The following is a 17143-nucleotide window of genomic DNA, read 5'->3' on the forward strand; positions in this document are numbered from 1 at the left end:
ACTAAATTTGTTGACACACATCAACCTTGATTGTATTTTATATTCATATACATAGTAATTGGGAGGGGATGTTGAGTACATTGGGAGGGGATATTAAGTACATTGTTGACATCAATTGAAATAAATGAAAGCAAGTACCAAAAGTGTTTATATTAGATGAGTTGCAAAGTTCATTACAAAAGACAATATACAAGCATTTAAACCACATTAAATTTGTAAAAACTACGACACTTTGTAAGTACATTCACATAATACAAAATATTTCTACACTAAGACAACATTGTCTTTTCATTATTCAACAAGAAATTAAATATTAATAATTCTTTTTGACTTTTTAATTCCAATATGAATACTACAAACTATTATTGAAACTTCATTATGCTTTGATTGATCTATTAAAACAAACAACTTTTTTCACATTGAAGACATCAAACTTCCACAATCCATATTATTGAACATTGTAATTTCTGGATTTTATAGTGTAAATTTTTTGGCATCAATATTTTAGATCACACTTTTGTGATTCACCGTCACAATAATAATGAGTCAAGGAAGCAAAAACTATAAAATTAAGGCTCCTTGTGTTAGCTCACTTGATCTTAGTTGTTGCTTTAGGCAACCCGAATCATGGGTTTGACTCCCAGTTTAAATGCAACAAGTAGGGCGTGCTCCATTAGACATTGTCTTAAAGATTACAAAGAAGGCTCATACTCTAAAAAAGCTAAGCTTTCACAATTCGACTAACCTATCTATAATTAAAAAATAAAATTATAAAAGCTGTTTAAATTGATTACAATCAAAAGAGTACTATAAGAGCAATTAATAAATATGTGTAAAATGGAGCCCTCTAGGTATCTAAGATTTTAGAAAATGTTCCTTGTTTGGTGGAGTTATAATTAGAAGAGGCTAATCTCCATACAAAATGACACTCCAAATTTTATTTTTAACAAAATGACACTCCAAATTTTATTTTCAGATCTGCAAAATATAATGTCTTTCTATCAGATTTTTTGAGATTTAATGACAATGAGATGCAGCGCATGAAGATTTAACTCCTGAAAATTTTCACAGAAATCTGTTGTATTTTACGATTTTTGAAAACTCTACAACATTACCGTTTGGTGTGTATAGTTTAGCCACTTCCTAATTGATAACATTAGGGTAAGGCATTACGCAGCACCGCCCTTGCGATGGGATATGCCCCACCCCGGGAAGCAGCTAACGTTAATAAATGCCGTCTTATCTGAGCGAAAGAGTAAAAACATAGAAGGAGGAAGCCACGTGTTCTCCCCGTTTGTTAAGCGGAACACAGAAGAAGATTTGCTTTGGGTTCCCGATGACATTCGGTAAAGTGTGAGGAAATTCCGTTTGATTGGGGGGCATTGGCGGAACACTTGTGTCTTGGTCAAGGGCTTCCGCCTCCGCCATAGCGGGAAGTTGAAAAACATAAGTATTTGGAACGCACTTGTAGGTATGCCCAGCAAATGTTTGGATCCCATCATTTTCGCTCTTCGCTTCGATCTGACGAGGGAGAAATATGGCCGCTCGCTTACACAGGTATGTGTGTTTTTGTTTTTGTTTTTATGGGGTCTCTGGCTTCCCCGAGGGTTACAACTTAGGGTCTTAGGGTTTCTTGCTCTCTTTCCTCCCTGTTTTGCCGACTTCATCATTGAGGTAGGGGAGATTAGTTCTTAAGATTCTGAGGTAGGGTTACAAGATGAGGAAGGGAAAGGATTTGCAGAGAAGGGTACTTTGGTTTTTAATTTCATTTTTTTAAAGTTTTTTGGTGTGGTTTTTTAATTACGAAGAGTGTTGTTAAATCTTTGTGTCTTTTTTGGGTAAGTTATTTTCGCAAATTTGTATGGAAACAACTGTGTTGTTACTTGTTTTTTTGATGGATGGCTTCTCGAGTGGCTCAGGTTCGAGTCTCGGAATTTTAAGTAATTGAAAGAGGAAAAGGGCTTTCAGAGTAGAAGATCTTGTTTCCATGCTCGAGGAAGTCTTGTGAAGGGTTTGGATAATGATATCGGGTAGGAGCGTGGGTTAGACAGTAAAAGTTTGGAAGGAAGGGTGCGCCTGTACGTGATTTTATACCATGGAGGAGATGAGTGGTGATCCAGTTTGCAGTGAGAGTGAGAAAGTTTTTGAAGAACAGGATGGGTTGCCGAAGTTCTCTGCTGAGCGAGTCGGTGAAGTTGCAGAGAACAACGAGAGTGATGGAAATGAAACTATTGATGCAAGGTGTTCCATCGGTTCAGAATTAGAGGTTAAGATGGAGCAGGGCGATACGGAGGCAGACGTCTCAAAGGAAGGCTTGGTTTCAGGTATCAAAGATGATAGTTCTGTTAGTGATGGAGGAAATGTTAGCAGGGAGGGAGACCGATTCCAGGAGCAAGAGATGGCAGAAGGTCTTAATGATGTTTTGAATTTGTGCTTAAACATGACAGTGAATACTCAAGGGCTAGAATTGGGAGGTAATCTTTACGTTAGTGACACATTGCCACAGTCCTGTTATGCAGTTAACGACAACAATATACAAGATGATGCTCTGATTGGAAATGCAAGCAGGGAAGGCTATGCTATACCCAATGAATCAGTAAACGCAGATGCTGAGATTCAGAAGTTGGTAGTCCAGGAGGAAACAGAAATAGAGGTGACCACAGTTCAAGATGGTCATATGTTGGTTAATGGATCAAACAGGAAAAATGAGGAAGATGAATCTGAAGATGTCCCATCTTTGGAACATCCGGAAAACAATTTTCTGCAAAAAAGTGCCAGAGGGTCTGATGCACCGGAAGAAATAACGCTACTTCAGGAGGGGGTTTCAGTCACTGGGGAGGTGAGTGGTCTCAATTTTTTTGCAGAATCAGTTGCTGTTGGGTTGGGGGAGAGAGATGTACATGACTATAGTGATGGACAAGGCATTGAAGAACAAGCTAGAACAGGAGTTGAAGATATGGAAACCAAGTCAGAAGTTCGAGACGGAGACTATAGTCGAGTTGGACTTGGAGATGGATGTACTATAAATGCCCCCAAGGCTTCTGTGGAGCAACACTGTGATGATGTTACTTCTGCAAAAGAACACCATTCAGTAGCAGACAGTTTAGTTGTGGCACCTCATATTGTACATTCAGCCAATGAACGAGCAGAAAAGAGCAGTGGAGATGCAGTGTTCGACGTAAACGAAATTCCCAATGACATCTCAAATCCACTGGTAAGAGAAGATGAGACTTGCAAGCGTGATGACCCAGTAGTGGAAAATTCAAGTTCACTTGAAGATCTACCAAAGGGACACTGTTTAGATGCATTTCGTCTATCAGAGGATGCAAAAAAGGAAGAGCATGTTAAAGGGAATCTACAGGCTGATCACAATGAAGAACCTTTAGTAGATGTGTTTTCTGCGACAAGTTTAGATGCAACAATGCAGTTAAGAGATAAAGTTTTGACCTCTTTTGCAGACAAAAGAACTTATATGGAAGTTAAGATTGTTCAGGATGAAGAAGACATTCCATTAAGGGACCTGATACAAACCAAAGGGAGAAAATGTGAAAGATCTATGCCTGCTGTTGGTTTCATTTCTGAGACTGAAAATATAGAATTTACAAATTCTGAGGCATCTGTATCTAGGAAAGCAGATATGGATCCTAACACTATTGAGCATGCCAAATTACAGAAACAATTGACAGATGCAGCTGCGTCCAATCACAACTTCAAAACAAAGGCGTTTGAAGCTACTTCTGCCGGTACTAGGAAGTTCCTTGAACTGCTTGAAGAAGAGGAGAAGAATATGCAGAGTCGGTTGTCGATTTCACCTTCATCACAGCATACCAGAAAATTTCGCCACAAAAGGTCCTCTGCTGAAAAATCAAATAGTGACAAGATTAGTCTTCGTTATTGTCTTCCAGAACACAAATTTTCTGTTGGGGACTTGGTCTGGGGCAAAGTCCGGAGTCATCCCTGGTGGCCTGGGCAGATTTTTGATCCCTCAGATGCATCAGAAAGTGCCAGCAAACTTTTCCAAAGGTTTCGAAAGGACCGCTTGTTAGTGGCATTTTTTGGTGATGCCACCTTTAATGTGTGTGATGAATCTCAATTGATGCCTTTTCAATCTAATTTCTCTGAGATGGCAAAACAGACGACTGCCAAGGCATTTCAAAATGCAGTAATGAATGCATTGGATGAACTTGCTAGGCGGGTGGAATTGGGTTTAACTTGTTCTTGTCAGGTTGAAGAAACTCGTCACATACTTGAGACCAAAGCAATGGATAATTTTGGAATACGCCAAGGTGCAGTTGTCAATGATCATAAAGACATTTTGCAGGCTGCCAATACATTTGATCCCTTAAAGTTTCTCTCTGCTATCCAAGCTTTTGCTAGATTTCCTCATATGGAACGTGACCTGGAAATCACTGTAGCTTGCGCTCAAGCATCTGCATTCCTTACTTTTAAAGGGCTTGTGTTTTCTGGTAAGATTTCATTGGGGACTTCAGATAATCAAATGGTTTCCATAGAAAAGCAAGGTTCTGCAGGGTTAGGTCCCTCTTCACAAACTCGTCATATCTCTTCAGGGAAGCATAAGCGCAAAGCAGAGGAAAAACATCCAAGGAGGACAAAAAAGAGGAAAATTAATGATTTGATTGCAGAATGTGAACCATCACATGAAGCAGAAGATGACTTGAATGCTGATGATTTAACACTACTTGAAATTGCAGGAAGGATTAAAAAAAGAAAGCTCAAAGACTTGATTGCAGAGCATGAACCATCAAAGGAAGAAGCAGAAGAGGACATAAATGACTGCGATGAAAAACTGCTCGACTTTGCAGGTGCAGGTTCTTATGTGAAGTTTTCAAAAGGAATTCGAGCAAACCGTCAGAAATGCCAGGAAAGTGACCCGACTTCAACAAAGTCAGGAGAAGATGCAAAAATGACAAGCATCATGATCGATAAAGCTAAATTATTGGTCTCACACATTTTAAATAATGATTCTAAGGACCTAAAAGCAAACAAAGAATTTAACTCTATATCTCCTGGATTTGGTCCAGGTGTAAAAAGGACTTTCAAGTCTTTTAAGTCTGGAGAATCCATTAGAAATGTTGCAAGTGACGTGGCATCCATTCCTACAGATTCAAAGAGCAGCAGTGCAGCAAATGGCCAGAAACATTTTGAACATGATAGCAAGTCACCTAAGAAAGCCAATATGAATATTAGTAGTTCATGGTCCACTCAAAAAGGAACTACCAGCACCATGGAAGAGAGTACTTCTACACATGAACTGTTGTCTAAACTTTTAATAGTTGCTCGGGATCCTTTATTTTGGGTAAAGAAGAAAAAGATGCCTTCCGGTTTAATAAATTCTTTCTTGCAGTTTAGAAATGCTGTATTCGAGAAAAGTTCTACAAACTCAGATGTGGCCAAGGCTTCTGTGCTTAATTCTGTGAATGAATCCAATGAACAAAAGCCTCTTAAATCTTCCAGCAAATTTCCTGGTTCCTCTTGTACTGCAGATTCCAAAGATGTAAATTGGACTGACAAAAAATCATCTTTGAGGTCAACGAGTCGTGTGGGGCAGGCAAAGTTGAACAGAAAAGCTGATTTTTCTATTAAAGGTTCTCGAAAGAGGACAAAGCGCACTGTCAGATTACCTAGCCCACCATGGTCAAGCAAGGGTTTAAAAAATGAACCCCAAGATAAGACAGGTGATCGCTATGGGAAACGCTATTCAAGGAGGTTATCTGTGGGATCTTTGACTGGTTGTTCCACTGGCAATAATTCTGACCAAAAACCTGCAGCTCTTTTTATGAGATTTCCCAAGGGCTTTGCATTGCCTTCAGAAATAGAATTGAAAGCAAAATTTGCCCGTTTTGGCCCTCTAGAGATATCTGAAACTAAGGTATTTAGACGTTCTGGCTGTGCTCAGGTTGTATATAAAACATCATCTGCTGCAGAAGCAGCATTCAACTTTGTATCAGAAAATAAAGTTTTTGGATCTGGAAGAGTTAGCTTTAGGCTTAGATATTTTTCCTCTGGAACACGGGCAGATGCAATTGAGAAGAAAGATCATGGGGAACAGAGAAGTATTCAACAGGATGGTGCACAATGCCCTTCATCGAAGGATACATTAAGAGATGCAGATGGGCGTCAAGCTACCATACCGCAGCCCTCAGATTCACTCATGCTATCTACAGAGAGACTGAGCACATGTAGACCAAACACATCTGGGGAACCTCAACTTTTGCTGATTCAACAGAATTTGGAAATGCTGACTTCTATGCTTTCTCGCACAGATTGTACATCAACATCAGTCACTGCAACATCAGACAACATGACACCAGACTCCAAACGAGACATAATGGATGAAATGATGTCTCTCCTACAAAAAGTCAGTGCACTTGTTGCCTCTCCTCCCTAGGAGCATTTGAATAGTAACAGACAATTTCAAGATCATAAGAATCGATTAGTGTATTTTTGTTGTTTGTATATGTAGATCTGTTATCAGTGGAGAATTGATAGAGGTATGCCAAATATCTTGAATTTAGTCTCTGATTTTTGTCTATAGAACGCATATGCCTCTTTTTTTTGGGCAACTTTACTAGACTGCTACAAATGATGTATTATGTTGGTAGTGAGTAATCATATTAGAGATTGATTACAATCTGGAGTCTGGACGATAGCTGGAAGATTTCAAACTTCATCCATGTGAGCATGCTCTGATTATTTTTTCTTTTTCTAATTCCAATTTGAACATATGATATCCTTTCTGTCTGTCTTTCATAATGACTTGCATTTCTGCTCCCTTTGATAAAATAGATTTGAGTTACTGCGTGTGTGATTAGGGCAGGATTGTCAGCATTAGTAATTCCCTTTTTAAATGAAAACAAATCTCACAAGGGAAGTATTAGGTCAAGGATTCTTTAAATACCAGAAAATTACAAATTAGAATTTTTCTATCCTATCTAAGCTTCCTTTAAAAGATGATTTGGACTATTTGAGAAATTCTTTTATAATAACAGGCCAATCGCAGCTTCTTTCATTGGAAAACATCCTTCAGGATAAGTTTGCAGGTTTCTACAAAGAGTTTATCGGTTGGAATCATATCAGACAGAACAGAGTATTGACATTTGATTACATTGCCCTATATATATTGTAAACCTATATGGAGGAAGGGATGCTTAATAGCTGTCATCTGCCATTGGGGGTGTCGGAATATTTGATCAGCCTTTAATGTATAGAATCTAGATTATTATTCCTTGCTTAAGTAGGTATGACTTATCCAAATGTATTCAATATTGTTACAGTACTTATATATTTGGTATGGCTCCTTATGGTCTTGCACTTATACTTTCCCTATTGATTCTTGAAGTGCAGTTGGTCTTTGACTCTTTGCATTGCAATAATTGAATTTTTTTCATTTAAAATCATTTCTTGCATCTTTTTTTTTAATAATCTTCATCTGTGATAGGAAACAGCGGCTGTCTATCTACAAGTAGATTTTAGATAAACCTATTATCTATATTTTTGGTTAAATATGACATGCAATTAAAGTACATTTAAAAAGTCAAACTTGAGTGCATTGCACACGACAGGATATAAGAGGTAATCTGCAGAGTGGAGAATAACAAGGTTCATGGAAGGAAAGAACAATTTAATTCAGGAACTGAACATAATTGGGCTATTCGTCTGTTATGTATTCTTTAACCGACCTTGTTATTAATATTTTTGGTCTTATTGCACTGACCATCTATATATTTTTTTTATCTCCTCTGGATAACTGCTATACATATATTGTTACTTCCTTTTATTTATAGGGGAGAAATTAATCCACAGGCGTCCATGTCACATCCTTCTGATAAGGTGTGAGTGGTAGCTTTTTCATATGAAAACTCACTCCAAGCTGACAAGGTCAGAGGGATAACTTCCATGAAATTTTTTTGTTGAAGTCTGCCCTGGATTTGTTCCAGGGTTCGGTATGTCTGGACCTCAAGGCGTACAGCAATAATCAAACCGCAGTGAGTTTTTAAATGAGGCAAGTATCTTCACTAATGAAGTCCTACACATCCTTACCATGATCAGTATACGTGGGCATATGTGTTGTCATGATAATTTATTTTGAATAACTTATCTTTCATTTCTGTCATGGGTGTTTGCAAGGTTCATGCCCTGAAAAATCCCTTCTGGGGTTTGATGTCCTTGAGAAGGTGGGTATGGTAAATTGTACGAGTAGTCTAGAAGATACTAGAAAGATGGTACGTTGTAGGAGTACTCTACAGTGTACTAGAAAGATGGTGCGTTGTATGAGTACTCTACAGGATACTAGAAAAATGACACTTCTTATATCTGGGTCCTTGGAGAGCTGTATCATTGTGCTGCAGAAAACAAACAAAAAAGACAGAGGGGAGCTAGAGGTTTTGGGCTTCCATAAATATAGCAACGAATAAGATAGAAATTAGTAACATCTATATGTCCATTTGCAGCTACATTTAAAATTTTGGTTTGGCTACATTTTCCATGTAAATGAAAGGGAAAGAAAGTTTTGCTTTGGCTACATTTCCGACTTTGCAATTATAGGGTCTGTACTAACCAGCAGACCAGATCAATTGTAATATTCAATGTTGATCTTCTCAAAACTAGTTGAGGTATTAGGGTGCCAGATGCACCCTAAGTTCATCGCTCGTTTTGTTTATCTCTGCATGTTTCGGTTCCTACTATCTTTGGGGCAGCGGATTTAATGACAAGTCCAGGGACGTTGGGAATTCAATCCATGTGAGTGGTAGGAGCAATGAGTCGAAAGGAGTCCCATTAAATTAAAAGGAGAAGTACTATAGGGAGAGGTTTGCTAGCCTTGGTATGGTTTCAAGATTAAATAATTCTTCAATAGGGACCTTTCTTGCGAAAAAAGAGCTTTGTCCATGGGGCTGAGTGCAGTAGTTGAGAAGGGGTGCCGTCGTGCAATGCAGTTAGTTTTGAGTCTCGTGCAATGCAGTTAGTATTGAGTCTCGCTGGCTGAGAACCCCTTAACTACTTGAGAGCAAAAGCTTATCCATCTAATTAATTGGAATAAAAGAAGTTGCTGCTGAACTTATTACCAAGTTGACAAAGGAAGGTCTTACTAAAATTTTGTAATTGTAACTGCATACCTATGGCCATTTCTTATTTAGTTTAGTGAAAATTTTGATATGATGTTTTAATACACATACATGACAAATAATCCAATATTGTGCAAAGCTGACATATTCTTCTAGCATCTTTATCCATTTACATACACATATCTCTACATATTTAATCCTTCTCATATTCATTTACATGCATACTCGTGCATTTGTCCTACCCACTTGTTTATTGCACCTATCTGTTCAACTAAGGTTTTTTGCCGTTATTGCATTCCAAGACAAGCCAATGGAGACATGGGGACAAGTTTGTGGTTGGAAACTTGCTTCTTGCCAATTTAAAACTAGCTGACTAGCCCCCTTCACTCTTGTACCTTAAGTTGATTAAGCACACTTCTGGAACAATTTAATGTTGTGCTGGTATATAAAGAGATTGTATTAATTCTAATTTTCTTCTAATTCAACAATCAAGATTTCAATCATTCTAGAGAGCAATCAATAGCAACACATTTTAGGTTGGTGCAATAAAATAGCAATGTCTTTAGGCACTGGCTTCTTGTTTTGATATTTGTTTGATTTCCACCAAAATTCTCACCTCCAGATCCTAAATAGGATTTTTTTGAGGGCAAGGGGCATTTCTAACTTAGTTAAGTAATGAAGTAAGATTATTATAGGACCTTTGATACTTGAATATTAGAAAGTATAATATAAAATGTTGCAATATTTTGGATATGAATGGAAGCAGTTTTAGAAACATCATTAGGAAAATTTCCATCATTTAATAATTATTAATATGAGTAAAGTTTATCAAAGCCTAGATAAGCACAAAGCACAAAGTAGACTACTTGGGTCTAAGCTATCGAAAATAGTAGGTGAAGAAAGAAAATGTATTATAAAGTGATACTCGTGTAGTACTTCATGAAAGGGCCCTAGGGAAACTGTGTTTGCCATTATATCTGCATTCCAATTATCGTTATGTTGTATGGTGTAATTAGTGGATGATAAGAAATTTTAGAAAACATAAGGCTAAATCATGTTATTTAGATAATTTATCTTATTTAGCTTTGTAATATCTTGCAATTTATTTTATTATTAATTGATAGACACCATATATCTAAAAGTATTTTATATCTAATGATAATACAACATGTAAGCCAGCAAGGACTTCGTACTCAAAATATTATTTGTGCATGAGAATTATAAGTGTGTGCAAGATCATGGAGGTCAAAAAGTGGTGATGTGAAAAAATGTTTTTTTCATTTGCCCAAAAATGTAAAAATCCATTGACTTTTTACTTGGATTGGGTAATGGTACATGCAACCATGAGAACAATCAAAGCGGTAGATATTCGTTCCAAATGGATATCAATTGCGAGTTGAAATTTGTAATTTGAAGACATTAAGTTTCCACAATCCATTAGATTCAGAAGAGCAGTTTATGGATTAGATTGCGTATTAGTTTTTGCATCCATTATGTCAAGAGTTAAAAAAAAAAAAAGAATATATATATATATATATATATATATATATATATATATATACATGGTGGAGAAATTAGGGGTTTCACCAATAAGGATAGTAAGACCACTGACCTTCCTTAGGGACCACTACATTGAAAGAGGGGCGAACCTAATAGATCTAGCCACAATCCAAATAAGTAAAGAGTTGAGATTCTAATTAGATTCATTGGTTATTTGTTTGCCCCCTCTTTGTAGTTGAAGATTGGATGATAACTGTGAAATTAGAGTAAAACAATGAATAGTTGAAGTAAATTGTCGAAAACAGACTGTTACAAATATTTCATGGAGCTACAAACTGAGATTTAGGCAAAATAAGATATTTAGAACCTGTTTTTCGAAGTTCGACTTGATTTTTCGAGACTAGGTAGTACATATGTTGATAGTTCTAACCCTGTTTATGAAAAAACCCCTGTTGCAACTATAACCCCAAACACAAGAAGTTGTAAGAGGGCAGTAGCAAGAAAGGAAAAGGTTGTTGGTAAAAAGAAGCTAAAGTTCAGAATCTTGTATCTAGAAAGAGAAAAGCCAAGGAGGTGACACAACCTGTAGCAACTAAGAAAGCAAATAAATCTCCCATCAAGGTTGTAAGGAGAAGCCACAGGCTTAGAAAAATGCCCAAAAAAAAGGAGATACCCCTAAGAAAACCTTTGTCTCGATTCCTCTTGATTTTGAGCATACCTCGGGGTCCCCCTCGATCTATCTATCGCCCCCATATATAGAAAAAGGTTTTAGGGGGTGCCAATTGGAACGAACTCTATATAGCCTAGCCTATATAGCTGCCCTCGACTATATATGGTTAAGTCCAAATGCCCTATACCCAATTCCGGGTGACTAGAGTATTAGAAGGGTTGGGGACTAGACTAAATGATACCCCATGCATGGTAGGGAAACTAGGCAAGCCGATCCTACTCCTACTATAGATAGGGGCCCCAGACTGCTCTCTACTATACTATACACAGCTAGCTCTCGACCGACCTAGTGTAGAGGAAAGAATGGTGTTCGACCATCTCCAATTCTACAAACACCCTCTTCATCTTCCAATAATGTTGTAGGAAATAAATTGATAGAGGTAGATTCAACAAAGGAGATTGAAGAGGTTTCAGTATATGATGGAGGGCTCTTGATTGGTGAAAATGATGCTATAGGAGAAGAAGTCAATTAAGAGTAGGAGAAACAAGAAAAAGAAATAAACCAAGAGAAACAAGATGACAAAGAACCACATACTAGTGGTTTGGAAAACCTTGCAACAACAGCTGAGCAAGCAATCGAAGATTACCTAAAGGAGGTAGAATTGGCATGCATAGACCTACTTCATTCTCATGGGCCTCAACGACATTGGACTTATGAAAGGTTATGAAGGAATTAGAAGAAGCATGGCAGAAGTAAAAGAAACAACTACATGCGGAACTCAGAAAATAAGATGTAGAGATTATTGGGTTGCAAAAATAAAGTAGAAAATGAAATGAATTTAGTTTCACAAATTATTTGGTGCAGGCCACCACCTAGAGTTTATCCATTGCATTTAAGAGAGATACGTTTCTCCTATCAGTGGTCAAGGGTTTTGTCTGGGATGAATCCATCTCTTGTAACTTCTTAAGACTTTTTCTTAGCATACGAGTCATCCCCTCCTAGAATTAAAAAATTTCTCTGTGAACTTTACTTGCATAATTATGTTGTTCCTTATGACTCACAATGGAACCCATTGCTCTATTTAGGAGATATCCATTTGAAAGCCCTTATGTCTTATATTCATAATGAAAATAGTTGGGGTGAGCAGTCTAGGACTTACAAACAATTAGAAAATACCATTTCATTACCTTTACGAGCTGAGGCAGGGGATCCAGATTGTATTTTTTATGAATGGAATCAAAAGAATAATGACCTTGTTCTAAATAATGAAATCATTGTAGTTAGAGGAAATGTCTACCAGGAATATTAACATGTAGCCAATACTTTAGCAAGAATAGTTTTTGGGTACTTGGCTCAGAGATGAAATGGGTTGCCAGATGAATTAAAGCAAAGAGAGCCACACTCTCTACAAAACTATCATGCAACAATAAGGAGAGAAGACAAGAATGTACACTTGGGCAGAACACTACAGGAAAGGTGGATACCCTTGATTTTTCAGTCATCGATTCTTTGGTGGCTAGTGTCACATTGAAAAGAATACAAGCCCTAAGACCATAATGCAAAGAAGCCTAGATGGGACAGATTAACAAAGAATCAAGAGTTCTATTGGAGTCCTACCAACAATAGTACAGGAGAAGCTAGTGTGGGGGATTTTAAAACAAAGGCTTGGCATCAAAACTAGTTACCTCCTGCTTGAGGACAAGCAAAAGATTAAGTTGGGGGGAAAGATGAGTCCCATTTTTAGTCCTTTTTATTTAAACCTTTTTGTTGATAAGACAACTTTCCTTGTTTTAAAAAGACATGATACCTTTTTTAGCATTATGCTATATGTTGTCATTGATGTCAAGTCCTGCGGTTCGGTTAGGTCCAGATGTGGTATATTGAACAACAGTGGAAGATTGGTATGTATGTGATGTTGTTGGTCATTTGGTGATTTTCCTGAAGACTTGGCTTCTCAGAAGATGTGTTGCTGATGCTACTCAGTGCTATTTTTGGGTCTAGCTTGATCCGGAAGTCGAGTGTATATAACGATTTTTTTTTGGATTCGGCATTGGTAATATATGTAACATCGTGATGTGGTCTACTTCTCATTCCTTCATGTAGTCACATAAATCTATCCATTTAATTAAATGAATATTTACTATTTATTTGATTAATAAACCTTGAATAATCAGTTAATTAAATTAACATTTAATTAATTCCTCCTCAACCATTCTCCTATTAATTAAATAAATTATTCAATTTATTTCAATTAATTCATTAAACCAAATTCACAATCAATTAAATGAATAAATCCTATTTATTTAATTTAATTCTTTCTTCTTTTAAATAAATAATTAAAACATTTATTTAAACCATTAAACTCCCCCCCCAGCTCCCCCCCACACTTGCATTCTCCTACAAATGCAAGTTGCTACCATAATTGAAATAAATTAATTTTATTTTGATTTAAATTCTATTTTCCTTCACCCACCAAACCCACTTGCAATCCTAAATCCTCTTCTAGACTCTTCTAAACCATTCCTAATTAGCCTAATCCATCCCCTAAATATTGTCACATTCCTAAGCAACTTGGAGTCACTTCTCAAAGCCTTCAAAGTCTTTGAAAAATATTTAATGTTTTGTGTGTTCAACAAGCTAACCCATAAAGTCTTCCAAACCACTAATGGCTCTTACATGACCATTAATGGCTCTTACATAACCATTTATGGCTAAATCCACTTGCCCCATGGTTAGAGACTTTACCTCTAACTCAACCTCCATTTGACTCATGGGTCTCTTCAAACATTTATTGCTTTGACCATGCTTATCCTCACTAACTCTTGCACAAGAGTCTTTATCCATTGGATAAAGACATTATTTATTGGATAATGGCTTTATTCTTTCAACTCAACATTAACCTTACCTCCCAAGTTAAACCTCAAGTCATGTCAAGCATTTAATGCTTCTTCCGTCTCCCCTCAACCCATCTCATGTTGACATTTGTCATCCTGGGATTGGGTTGAAAGCTCTCACATAGATCATAAACCCCTCAATCCTGACCCTTGTTGAGATTACTCAATCTCAACCCTCCATTGCTCCATTTTACCTATAAATAGAGCTCACATTCCTCATTTTCAAATCCTCAAGCATTCTCAAGCACATCTATAATCCTGAAATCTTGTATGCATCTAATTTATAGTGAATTTTAGAGAGCATTTAGCATAATCATCCACATTTGTCTTATTTGACTAAAATTAACATTAGATAATTAGATAATATCTTGTTTTAGCTTGTTCACATTTGCATTCTCATAATCATCCATTTTACAATCTTGAACCTCCATAAGACATCCAGAATAGTGCAAAAAGTTACTGAGAGCTACACTCATTTGAGAACTTGGAGAGGAGAGGAACAAGGGAGGAGTAGCTACAAGCATGGTGGAGGGCATTTTGAGATGCCTTGTTGCATTTCTTAGATTTATCAAGCTTTCTATTTTATGTGTTGTGTCTCTCTTGATATGCTTGCTTAGGATAGTGTTTGATTTGTAATTTCTAACACTAACACTTGTTTGTTGCTTGTTATTTTGTGTTCGTCTTGACAATATCCTAACCATCCCTTTTTGCAGAGCATCATTTGGTGAACCCGACATGAATCGAACACGCAACCTTTTGATATCAATTTTTGAAACTACTAACTTTTCATGTTTTAATTGACACACAGGTCGCCCTTTAGCGCCATTGTTCACACTCTAGCACCTTCGAAAGTTGGTGATTTAACGCTATTGTTCGTAATAGTAGCGCTACTGTCTCCCAATTGACGCTATCGTCCTTCTTATAGCGCTATTAACCATCAAATAGCGCTATTGTGTCTAGTTTTAGCGCTTTTAGCTCACTGTTTGACATAATTTATTTTGTCTGACACAATCTTTTAGCGCTTATGTCTCTTTTTTATAGCGTTTTTGCACTTCTTTTAGCACAGTTGTTTGTTATTTACATTTTCGTGTTAAATAGCGCTTCTGTTTTCACACAGAGTAGTGCTATTGTAACAAAGAGTTGAAAAAACACCTTTGTAACCGAAAAACCAAAAAAATTTAGGCTTGTAGAAGCCCACCAAAAATTCGGATTTTACTAACTAGTTTCTTTTTTTGCAGGTTTTGACTAAAATCTCATTGCAGGATTGGAGGACTTAGATTAGAAAGTTTTTATTCATCTTTTTACTAACTTTGTTAAAGTTAGGATAAAATGAATTCACTTTCTTTTATTGATTAAAAATCAACTTCACTTCAATTTGGGTTTTTTAAATTAATCACACTTTTCAGTTTGGAGCTCTAAAAAGAACATCATTTTGCAAACTAAAAAGAACCACAAAAAACTCAAACAAATTTGTTTTTTGCAAGTTAGGAGCAATTTTTATTTAGTGCTTAAAATCAACAAGACAATTTTTGTTTCTTGCATCAAATTAAAAATCACAATCGACACTTCGTTTTGGGCAAGTTTTAAAAAAACAAACCATTTGTCCCTTCAAGTTCAAATCGACTTACTTCAAGCAAAACGTGTTTCAAAATTCAGTTGACCAGGATTTCAAGTTCCTAGATTACAAAACATTTTGCCATTGAAGTTAAAAAGAACACCATTTTTGTTGGAGCAACATCTCCAAATAGTTAGATCACATTGCTATAAAATTGGTTAAAAAGAACAAGTGTTCTTGGTGATTGGCACACTTGTGCAAAGTTTGTCGAGTGGTCCTACTTCTAACACACACTATCCTCTCCCTTGGCTTTTGTGGTCCTAGGTGCAAGAGAAAAGTGTTAGTAACATTCAAAATTTTATCTTTTTAAGAGAGGTCTGCCAAGAGACACATCACTCTTGGGAACAACCTCATGCTGTAAATCCTTCGAGCTACTATAGAAATCAGGTGTGAGTGAAAGCTGTAGCCTTGGGTATAGTTGTTCCTACAATGTAACTTACCGAAAGGACATATGGGTCGCACCACAAGTTACAAGGCTCTTAAGTGAGTCACTGCAGAATGAACTTATATCCAAAAACATCGAACATTACTAGACACCTTTCTATATAGAAACCCACCCGTTCTATTGATTGAGGATATTTGTGATAAGTTCAGTGCAAGAGCATAGATGGTTTTGCTCCCAAGATACTCACCATACATATTTCCTTGAGTAGAAACAGGGCTTTTTGAAAGGCTACTTGTAGCTTGATAAAAGTGGTGACTCCCCCATCATAGGGATCATCTATTTGTTATGCTCGCGCAAGACTTAGTATATCACATCCTTACCTGGTACGGTGGGATTCATAAGGTATGTAGTACCAAAGTTGAAGAAAGATCAAGATGTGGGCTGAAATTATCGCAAATGGCCATTGGACCTTAGGGATAAAGTGTGTTTGAAGTGTCTTCGTTTTGTGTCAGACCGGTGATAAATTGAGTCGACTTTAGGCTTTTGGAAAAACAAACAAAAACATTTGAAAAAGGGTCAAAAACTTCAAAGATTGGGTTGATTTAGACCCACACCTTTTTGTGCCTTTTAAGGCAAAATTATTGTGCTTGTGTGCTTGCTCTGTTTTCTTGTCAAAGAAATTCAAAACAAATTTAAACCAAGTATTCATCCAACACAATTTTCCATCAAACATTTGACCAACAAACAAACATGAAACAAAGTGCAAACAAGATATCACATTATATGACTATCATTCAAATCTTGAGAAAAAAAGAATCTTCATCAACATATCAACTTGAAGAAAAGACCATTGAGTTCAAAAGCTTTTGTCAAAAGAAGGAAATTTTTCTATCTCAATAGACAAATTTTTATCTCACACAGAGCCTTCTTGCATCATATGCGCCTATATCTTCAAGGGAAATCCAATGAGTTCGATAAAGAACCTTTGAAAAACAA

General features: G+C 36.7%; 1 protein-coding gene across 1 annotated transcript; it reads left to right on the forward strand.

Moving 5' to 3' along the window:
• The first annotated feature begins 1207 nt into the window (after nt 1-1207).
• LOC131072208 (uncharacterized) lies at nt 1208-6758 on the forward strand. The gene is made up of 2 exons (XM_058008293.2): nt 1208-1557; nt 1920-6758. Exon 2 carries the CDS (start codon nt 2096-2098, stop codon nt 6407-6409), a length of 4314 nt encoding a protein of 1437 aa, XP_057864276.2. The 5' UTR covers nt 1208-1557; nt 1920-2095; the 3' UTR covers nt 6410-6758.
• Nucleotides 6759-17143: the final 10385 nt, after the last annotated feature.

Source organism: Cryptomeria japonica, chromosome 6 (genome assembly GCF_030272615.1).
Source record: "Cryptomeria japonica chromosome 6, Sugi_1.0, whole genome shotgun sequence".
Taxonomy (NCBI): Eukaryota; Viridiplantae; Streptophyta; class Pinopsida; order Cupressales; family Cupressaceae; genus Cryptomeria; species Cryptomeria japonica.

What these genes read in the sequence shown, in the direction of transcription:
- LOC131072208 (XM_058008293.2), top strand. Translation starts at nt 2,096, where the DNA reads ATGGAGGAGATGAGTGGTGATCCAGTTTGCAGTGAGAGTGAGAAAGTT.